At 37.7% G+C, this 10,573-nt stretch overlaps 1 protein-coding gene across 3 annotated transcripts; it reads right to left on the reverse strand.

The window, feature by feature from the left end:
* Positions 1-1,038: 1,038 nt before the first annotated feature.
* Positions 1,039-10,568, reverse strand: DCPH1 (damage control phosphatase 1). 3 transcript variants are annotated; one of them, XM_014888364.2, is made up of 5 exons: positions 10,490-10,568; positions 9,024-9,129; positions 8,270-8,511; positions 6,657-6,822; positions 1,039-5,709 (listed from the first exon to the last, which is right to left on the reverse strand). In XM_014888364.2, the coding sequence occupies exons 1-5, from the start codon at positions 10,537-10,539 to the stop codon at positions 4,942-4,944; spliced, it is 1,332 nt and encodes a 443-aa protein (XP_014743850.2). In that variant the 5' UTR covers positions 10,540-10,568; the 3' UTR covers positions 1,039-4,941. The 3 variants fall into 3 exon arrangements, with proteins under 3 accessions (XP_014743850.2, XP_088017852.1, XP_088017853.1); XM_088161726.1 differs by lacking the exon at positions 10,490-10,568 and adding an exon at positions 10,105-10,221; XM_088161727.1 differs by lacking the exon at positions 10,490-10,568 and adding an exon at positions 10,105-10,221 and having other exon boundaries at positions 8,270-8,556.
* Between the last annotated feature and the right edge of the window lie 5 nt (positions 10,569-10,573).

A 10,573-nucleotide genomic window follows, 5' to 3' on the forward strand; every position in this document is an offset into this window, starting at 1 on the left:
GTCTGGAAAAATTTACCTGTCTCCTAATTCCCTAACCTTAGCCCAGGGACACACATACTCAATGGACAGAAATAGGACCACTACGCAGATACACAAGAGTCACTGCACAGAAGGAAAAGTAGGGGGAAAGACCCTTCAACTAGTTTGAGGGAGGACTCCTGGACCCTAACCCTTTTTCCTGCATGGTTCTGCTTTTTACACAGATCCTAGACTAAAATTAAGAATTATGGGTGTATATAAACCATCTAGGACCAAAACTCAGTGCACTTCCTAACCTATGACAATTAATGGTATTTTTTTGGGAGATAAGAGAAGAAACCTATTCCAAATGCAACTGCATGAAATGTATCAGGCCTTTCATCAATTAGAGTTCCTTGGAAATCATCAGCCTTACCATTGGTAGTGCGAGACCCATCAGTTAGTTAACATTAAGAAAGCAAATTTAAAAGCCCATATCTTGATGTATCTTACCTCAGCTTTTAATCTTTTACTTCATTAGACTTGGAAGAAATAAGTGGAATCCCAGGAAAAATAAATTTCTACAAGGATGAAAATTTTTCTTCACAGAGAGTTTAAAAGATTATGATGATGTCACTCACTGAAAAGTGATATAACAGAAGCAGCACACAAGTACTGAATATGTTTATTCACTCTAAGTTACCGTAAGAGGACATTTTATATTTCTTTCACAGTGGAAACAAAGCCAGATGAGCCAAACTTCAAAAAAGCACTATAAATAAAACGCCTTCTCACAGCATGTCTGCAGAATTCACAACTACAAAGCTGACTCAGAATGTGGATTAATTCATTAACTAATTCTTAATTCATGTAAAAATACATGTAAGTGCACTTTTTATTTGCAGGCTGTTAGAAATAGAAGTGTATCAGCAAGAATATAAATGTACAGAAGTTTTCAAAACCTTTTTTAGGGAAAAATAAAACAGAAGCAAACAACAGACATAAACAGTCCTTGTTATAGGACGTTTTTCCTCACATGTGTCCTGCCACTAGCACATGGAAAAGAAAGAAAAGGACCACTTTAACCAGCACATTCTCAGTTTTATTTTAAAAACCTTAGATAAGTGTTAGGTGAATTCCAACTTACATTTTGCTTTAAATAAAAATAATTACAATCTTTTGTTCTGTAATTTTGGGTAAACAGAAAGCCAGTAAGCAAACAAACTTCAGTGAAAAAAACCCAACAGTTCTGTATAAGATTCCATTTTGGAATTTTTATTTTAGATGCAATTAAGGGTTTCTTTTTAGATTAAAACCATTTCATAGAGCAATTTTCATGCAACAGAGTAAACTTTTTTCCTATGCTGTTTGATAGCACAGGAGATAAATAAATGTTTACATGGAACAAGTTGTTAACCGTGAATGTAAATAACATGATGAACTATAAAGAAACTATTTCAACAACAACAGTTAGGGTTTATGGGACATCAGCAAGGTGTGCAAACCAAAGTGTTTTGGAAATAATTTTGTTACAGCAAGGGTAACACCAAAATATTTCCACTTTGTACATGGAACACCCATCAGTTCTAGAAGTGATTCTAGAAATGACACCATCAGCTGCACCAACCTTAGTAAGTAAATACCAGATACATTTAAGATATTCTCAATGGTTTTTAAGGTTTTGAAATTTTAACAGGAGTGTAAGTAGAGTAAAAAATAGAAAATTCCTTATTTTCCTGTCTTGTTACAGAAGAGCACTTTATTATACTATCTCTTGCATCTGTGTCTTTCAAAACCTCACTGAATAAATATGCTTTACAGATTTATGCATTAAATCTGTTTCAAAGAACAAAAAGATCAGGAACTAAAACCTGAATTATTTTAAGTTGGCTTCCCAGCCACTGAAATAGTATAACAATGTCTGACTTGCACAAAATTATATCATTTATTTCAATATTCTTACAAGCTTCTAGTCATATAATCAACTCATTTTCTACATCAAACAATTTATTTTAAGAAACCTTACATACATAAGAAATTATTGTAGATATCTTACATAACTTATCAAATATTCAGACAGACGTGTGTACGGCCTTTCTCTGTGCCTGGCATTACTTTCCTCCTATTTCATCAACAATGAAAGCCATCATCAAAAACTGACTTACAAATACAGCTGTTTAAGAAGTAGAAAACAAAAATAAAAAGTAAAAAACATTTTTTGTTGTGGTCTGTCCTCAGAATTACTGAAAATGCCTTTGGCTCTTGGCATAAATATTCAAATGGCATATGAAATGAAAATCTCAAAAATTTGGATGTACAAATCAGTAGCTCCTGAGTTATAGTGTAGAAGCATTTTGGGCAATCAATTGTAACAGAGATGTATAGAACGAACCTTCTTAAATAGTCAAGGAAAAGAATGTTCTATTACAGCACATGCTATTGTTCTAATACATGCTTCAAGTTATGTTTTTTAATTCCACCCAAATGCTGCCATTTCATGAACCTGTATTACAAAAAGTAATTAACACAGACAGCTACAAAAGCTACTAAAATTTCCTATTTCTAAGTAAACTGTATCAAACCCACCAGCAGAGCACGGTGCCTCACTGGAATACGTCTTCACAACTTTGTTGTGGCATGGGGAACTGTAACACTACATTTGCAGCGACACTGATGTTATTTTTCTTTTTTTTTCATACAATCAATCAATATTTTACAAAAATATAGCCAACCAACAAACATAAAAGTATGCTGCCTGTTCAGTTCTGCCTAGAGATAGCACTTTGCAACTACAGCTACAGAAGTCAAGCATTTGGAAGTTATGGCAGTACATTCCTTACACAGCCACACAGTCACACTGTTTATTACCACATAAATTTCTCTTTGTGAGGGACAAGAGATGGAAAGTGCACTTTTCAATCAGCTGGAGAATAGAGCTATTTTTTTTCAGCATGACATCATGTCATACATTAGCATTCACATGCTAAGCTAAGAACTATGTATCTTGCAGTAATCTTCATAATTCAGTAATACTGAGCAAATGCCACTGCATCTCCCAACTGATTTTGTATTTTGTAGGACTGTATTTACCATAACTTCATACTATTAATTTTTCCCAATCTGCATTGTGAGTTCCCAGAAAAAACAGCCTGAAAGCAACCTGGGCACATGGACACATTAACAACCAGTAAAAAACTAAATCAAGTTTCTCAACGTGTAAGGATTGTGTAATAGGCAAATCTATTTGTCAAGGGTAGCCTCAACAGTGACTTTTTCTTCTTGTCCATTATACACTTTTAAACCTCTCTAATAAATTATGTCAGCACCTTACAAACAATCTGAGTGCAGGCAAAGCAGATTTCGTCCCCAATTCATTTTGTCTCTCTGAGCAAAGTAAGATATTCTCATTTCACATATTCCACAGCTTCCATTTCTCTGTTCTTGACCCAAAGTTGTTGCTTCAAAATGCACTAGAAACAAGTTAACAGCATTTTCAAAGAGACACTAAGGCTCCAGTGCACAGATTCGTGTCATTTACGTATTTGATCAAAGCACTAAAGCTGGAGTGCTGCTGAGCTCTCTCCAGTCAGAAACATTCAGCAGTCTGACCTTCAGCTTTCTTGACTGGATTTCTAATTTCTGCAGTTCAATCAGGTGCCTAAAGATGAGGATGAATTCACCCTGTAGGAGTACTAAGCCAAAGATACAAACGGGATGAGAGCAGTAAACCCAGATCTCAAAATTATAACCCTCCCTACAACTGTCTCATGAAATTCCTTGCATCTTTGTTTTTGAATACTTCACCTTGGAACCTTAAAATATCCTTTCAGATTAAGAAGACACTAAACACAAATAATCAAAGCCATCAGCATTTGGAACATATTTATCCATTGTACAGATCTTTGTGGTATGAACATAACAAGCAGCAACTTTTGAGACCAGGGAGAAGAGCAGAAATGGGCACCTAACAACTCCAGTTAACAGGAACCTGTATGGCATATGCTTCTCTACCCTGTACTTGTCAGTGCAAATGGCGTTGTATATCCTCCCTGAAAATTAAGGCATCCGTCTTAAAAAACAACCAACCAAACAAAACCCCCCAAACAAATACATTTGAAAAATAAAGGTAATTACTACAACAGAAGGAAGCAGCAGTGCTTGAACCTCATACATACACTTCTGACAGGCTAACTGCAGATCAAGTCTGCATTAAATCTAATATCCAGTTAATGTAACTGCTTGGGTTTCATTAATTTTTTTTATTGGGGAGGCTTTTCTGTGTGCTTCCTTTTTGGTAGAGCTTTGTACATAAACAGTATCTTCAACATTCTTAACATGAGATTGCCCTTTCTCCCACTAATCTTCCTACCAGATGGGACAATTCTCCCACATGCGAACTGGCTAGCAACATTCACTTGTGCTTTAAAATTGAAATTCAATTTTCAATTCTACATGAGTATTTACAAGCTGTCACCCAATAACTTACCACTTAATGTAACACTATACACAAAATATCAAAAGAATCTGTCTGTAATTAATTCCTGAATTCTGTAAAATATTAACTTTCAAGCAATGCATGAAATGAAGTGGAGCACAAATTATTTTGAAATAAGTAAATTCATGCTTATGTGGCATTGGGGAAATTGTTTCTGAAGCAAATTTTTCACTTGTTAAGCTTTCACTCATTAAACTCATACCCACTGAGGAGGAAATAATATTATGGACAACTAAATATTAATGTTAAAGATCTGCTGACATTGGACATCAGGAAAACAAAATGCATTGAAATGCAGACTGATTTACGTATATGATGACAGTTTATAAATTTTTGCACAACATTAAAGTCTTTCGCAGGACAAAAACAACAAATCACTTGAGAAGAAAAAGCACAAACAAAAAGAATCTTCACTGAAGTCAAGCATGGAACAGAGAAAGTAATTAAAGTCAGACGATCTCTCTTTCAGAGTATTACAAATCACTTAACTAGAGACCAGCATCAAACTGAACTATCCCGTATTTTCCACTTACCATCCACTCAGGTTCAGAAGCCTGAATTTGCTCACCTTGTCCAGGTTTCAGGCCAACCTGAGTGTCAGATTTCAGTGTTCTCAAACTACAGAGAGGCGCAGGATGAAATTTATTCAAGGCTTGATGAAACGGGAAACTGTATTCCCATTTTCTATCTCCTGTCAATTTTCTATAGTTTAGATCACCTTTGAAAAGAAGCAAGTTTGACTTCTGTAGCTCAGCATACAAGTCAGGAGCAACTTCACTCATACTGGAAAAATCATGTGGTAAAGTCCAAAACATGTGGTCATGGAAAACCCAAACTCCCTTTTTCAAATTCCCCTCCCAGTTTATCCCACATCTAGACATCCACATATGATTAGCTGACCCCAGTTGTTTAATAGTCCAGTTAAAATCATGCTTTGTGGTATCTGATACATACCATGGAATACTTTTTCCATGAAAATAGACTTCATCAGCTAGCTTTGACGATAACAAGAAATCAGCCAATACAAGATCACTTACAAGTTCAAATCCAGCATTATCCAGGATTATGTCAACTCTAATATTACTTCTTTCTGTTCTATTTTTTTTGGCATTTACAAGTAGTGACCAAACTTTTTCCATATCATTCACTAAGATGTAAGGTATCATGTTTTCCAGGGATTGCAAAGGACTAGATTTCTGAGAGCTGTCTTCACCAGCTGAAAAAGAAAGGTCACACTTATTGCCCCACAATGACACCTAGAAGGAAAAAGAAAAAAAAAAATTCTAAGTATCACTGTAGTTACATTCTCAACTTCACATACACTGAAGATTTTGTTCCCTTGTATATTCTTCCAAGCTTTAACAAAACTCAACTTCTTGTGCAGGTATCTCAACATAGATAAGATTTTGTGGAATAAACCAAACAAAGCCCTGTATGTACACATGCGTCAGAAGTGACAAAGATGGAAGATTTAGATCAACATAAACACACTGATCACAAAGCTCAAAACAGAAATACTCTCCATACTGCAATTCCAAAAAATATCAGTGGTAACACAGAAAAAGGAAAAATAAAAGCAGATTTTTTTTTTATTACATGCAGCCAAATAAGTACTTTAGGTATATGTATTTCAAGTACTCATTAATGAGCCCTGTGTAAAGATTCATCAAATACTTGGTGTACACTGTTGTCAGCTAATGGACTTACTTGCAATTCTACGATGCTTTGGGCTTTCTACCCAAAGACACTATATTCCAAAAATAATACTGTTAAAAAGCTTTTAAACCACTTCTGACCCATAGTGACTTCTAATTTTTTCTCCAAAGAAGTCTAAAAACATTTAAAGCGCCAACTAAAATTAACTGTTTTAAGAAATTACAGGTAAATATGAAAAAGTTCATCTGGAATTTGACTTAATGTTTGAGAGATCCTGGTTTAAAGTGAAGAACTGATAGGTTTTCATATACACAGTGAAGACCAGCAGTTAATAAAAGAGTGTCACATTTAATATAAATACCCAAAACATAAATATTTTCAGAATAGCAGCAATACAGTAGGCCTATCAGGACTTCATCATATTTTTACAAACCAAAGATCTATATTTTAATTTCCATATGAAGTTCAGATTCTTTATAACCTCAAATTCTCGTTTGTTTCATAGGAGACATATTTTCAATTCTTGTGTTAAGCACTACCTGTTTACCTGCAATAGCTTAAAAAGTTCCTCCTGAAGTTGCTTTTCATCTAGATCCTTGATGTTCTTAAGAAGTTCCTGAAAGTAAGTGCATAAGGCAATAATAGCTTCTTGGGATTCAAAGAAATTTTGAGCCTTTCCTTCCTTAAATACGTCAAAGTTGTTGATAGGTGGACTAAAAAGAGAAGAACAAATATGTTGACATACTTCCCACATTCTTCATTACAGCACATGTGAAGAAAGTTCAAAGGTCAGTTTTCTTAGACTGTACTACAGGCCCTAGTTAGATTTTGCACTTTTAATTTGTCATACTAGATTTTCACATATCTTCATAAGAGCTAATATTGCATCTTGCTGAAACAGACATTATGCAAGGCATCTTTATATAGCAATATATTCTGAAAGTGAACAAGTATTCAATAAGCAACTCTGGGAACTGCACATTGAAGCATGTTGAACTCCAACCTTCAAACAACAGAATTAAAACTGAAACATACAAGTTAACTAAAGTCAAGAAAAGCTGGCCTGATTTTAAACGTGTTTGTGTGTGCTGGAGTGTACTTCCCATACCAAATTCTCTACCAGTGACAGGAAGTTATTCCTATGAAAGTCTTTACTAGGATTTTGGAAAATTACCATGGCAAATAAGAATGTTGTAATATATAAAAATTAAAGACCAATCTATTATGAGATATATTTGCATGATGACCTTCCAACAAATGACTGAACTTCCATCCAAGAATATGCTTAAGAGCAACTAAATAATGGAGATCAAGAAACTTAAAAGCTAATAATGAAAAGTGTCTGCTCAGCTTTTAAAGTGCAATCCAGTGGATAAACCTCGTATTTGAAGCTTTTGGTACAAGAGTTCAAATTACATAACATACCAGTAGAAAATTAGTTCCATTACTGTGTTTGCATCTCTGCAACACTAAGAGTAAATCCAGTACTTCTGGAGCTTTCATATTTTTTTGGCAGCAACAGGATCTTAAACTGTTCATTCCTACCCCATGACGTTGTACTGGCACATCTCCATGGTACCAGCACAACAAGTTTTTCATGCCCAGTTATTTTTAACCAGTATCAGCTCCCAAGTTTGATGCAACACGTGGTCTACAAGCACTGCTGTAACTAAGAAGCTGGTGTAGAATGAACAACAGGGACTGCTTAAGATGGGTGAACTGCTGTAAGAAACAGTTCTCAAATGGTAACTTCGGATTGCAAGCAGCAAAACAAGCTAGAATACTCAACAGATTTATGGGTCTCATATTTTGTGTTTAAGGCTTAAGAGAAAATTCTAGACCAACAAACCTTGTAGAAATGCTACATGATTTTCATATCTCAATTCACATTAGTCTGCACGGTCAAGCTATAAAGTCAAGCTCAAGAGTTTCCATGTAGACCAACTCACCAAAACTGAAGTGTAAAAAAATTAATAAGCTTCAAACTCTTCTGAATGTAAGAAGTAAAGGTATTAAATTTGAGGTGCAATATGAGGAAAAAGGAATATGGTAAACACCTAAGATATTCTTTTATCTTTCTCCTAGCTTTCCTTTTCCCAAAATAAAAATGAGAAAGAGCAATGTTTTGCAAAGTAATATACCAAGCCAGTAAATACTTACTTCTGTGCTAATGCTGCATGGATTCTTCGATACATGTAACACTCTACGTACAGCCAAGGGGACTGAAACCAACTTGGTTCTCCACTTCCATTTGGTAAATTTCGTTGGTAGTCCAGGTACTGGTTCCATAGCGCAGCATCAGGCAACTCATCTTCCAAAGGGGTGACTGGCTTGTCTGTTTGCAGCTCATTCCGCAGCTTGGAGAGGAAAGATATAGCTCTCTTCTCTGCTTCAACACCCTTCTGAAAAAAGCGGAGAACAGAAGTTCCTATTCTGTATGTTTATTCCTGTAGAGACACAGATCAACTGTTCATGGAATGTGCGATGTTTTAATTGGCGTATGAGAGTCCCCGACAAATCACAGCTTGATTCGACAAAATATATTTTCGTGAATAAAGCTCATTTCAGATCCAAGATCCTAAAATTAATTCCATACGGAACTTATTTTTAGATTGGACTTTTTGCTTATTAGAGGTGATGAGAGTATTCAGTTCAGAAGGTCTATCAAATACTGCATCAACACAAAAACCTAAGAAGTGATGCAGTTGCAGAAGAGACAGATCAGAAGGAAAAGTTAGACAGAAAGGTGTGTTACAGAACTAATCAAAAATAGCTACTAGAAAGAAATTATTTTTTAAAAAATCAGACAAAAGGATTGAGACAAACAAGTCTCAGCAATAAAAACAAGGCACAGAAAGGGTCTCAAGGGCTAGAGGGGAATAAACATCAGGGAAAACAGGAACCTTACTCTTACCTCACCATGTTCTTCAAAAAATTCATTTTTATGTCGATGCAAAGTATCAATAACTCTCGTGAGGATCTGGGGAAGTCTGTCTTTAATTGTAAAATATGCAAAGGATCTAAAATAGAGAGGATCAATATTTTATTATTGTCAGCAGATTATGAAATGCTTTCAATTTTTAAAAACAAATGCAAGGTCTTTGTGCTAGTTTAGGCTGGGGTAAGTTAATTTTCTTCACAGTAGCTGATATGGGGGTTGTGTTTTAGATTTGTGCTGGAGACAGAGTTGACAACACACGGATGTTTTCCTTACTGCTGAGCAAGGCTTGCACAGAGTGGAGGCCCTTTCTGTCTCACCCCACCCCACCAGCAAGGAGGCTGAGGGTGCACAGGGTGTTGGGAGGGGACACGGCCAGGACAGCTGACCCTAACTGACCCAGAGGCTATTCCAGACCATATGCTGTCACGCTCAGCGGTGGAAACCAGGAGGAAAAGTTGGCAGGGAGCCACTGCCTGGGCATCAGTCAGGACGTGGTGAGCAATTGCTTTAATTTGCTTTACTTGGTTTTCTTGGGTTCTAAATCTCTTTGCTCTTTTCATTACAATTTATTCTCATTCCAATTATTAAACTGCTCTTATCTCACCCCACAAATTTTCTCATTTTTACCTTTCTCATTCCCTTCTCCCCCCCGCCGTGTGGTGCTTTGCCGTCAGCTGGAGTTTTAACACAACAGTATTACAAGTAGCTTTATGTGCCCTTAAAGCACTGAAGAGCAATAACAACCGAAACAAAACCAAAATAATTTCAAATTGGTCAGGTTCTTGTGCCTACTCTTGCCGAGGATTATAAACAGCAGCCTTTTCAAGGAAGAAAAAGCTAAATGACTGGCCCCCCAAAGACAGCGAAAAATTGCAGTTAGTTCTAGGCTAAAACGCGACCTCTATTGCTAAGATACCCAGATGCAAAACCCGGGAAATGTAAAACTAAAGCACAGACATCTGCTCGAAGTTCATCACGTTATTTCATATCAACAAGAAATAAGCACTCCATTATATACTTGATTTGCATTTTCTCCAAACGCTGTTTTATGTACCAGGACAAGGAGCAGAACGCCCGACAGAGAGCGCACACCCGGCCTGGAGGGCGATTTTTCCAGTGAGATTTCTACCCGGTGGGTTGGAGCCCCGGAGCCGAGCAGTTGCACCGGGACTACGGGACCGGCACCAACACCGCCTCACGGCCAGGCCGGGCCGGTGACAGCGGCGGTGGCAGCGCCGCGCCCGCAGCGCCGCCTAGGGGCCCCACGCGCTGACGGCGCTGCCGTCCCCGCCCGCCCCCCCCGGGCCAAGAGCCGCCCCCCAGCCCGGCCCGAGGCCCGGAAACCTCCGCTCCTCGGCGCCAGGGCGCCGGACGGCCCCTCAGCTCCCTCCCGCCCCCCGCCTCGCTGCCGGTGACTAGCGCGTCAGGCCGTGACGAACCCCTTAAACCTGCCCGACAGGGAGACCGGGAGAGCCGGTACTGCCGCCATCTTGCTCCGCCCCCCCACGAGCCGGCGCACCGCC

This window comes from Sturnus vulgaris, chromosome 3, assembly GCF_052056855.1.
Source record: "Sturnus vulgaris isolate bStuVul1 chromosome 3, bStuVul1.hap1, whole genome shotgun sequence".
Lineage (NCBI taxonomy): Eukaryota > Metazoa > Chordata > Aves > Passeriformes > Sturnidae > Sturnus > Sturnus vulgaris.

Coding starts and splice junctions, on each gene's coding strand:
- DCPH1 (XM_014888364.2), bottom strand. CDS start 10,539: ATGGCGGCAGTACCGGCTCTCCCGGTCTCCCTGTCGGGCAGGTTTAAG. Junction 9,130..10,489: donor CTGTCGGGCAGGTTTAAGGG/GTTCGTCACGGC, acceptor TCTCTATTTTAG/ATCCTTTGCATATTTTACAA. Junction 8,512..9,023: donor TTTTTGAAGAACATGGTGAG/GTAAGAGTAAGG, acceptor CGCTTTTTTCAG/AAGGGTGTTGAAGCAGAGAA.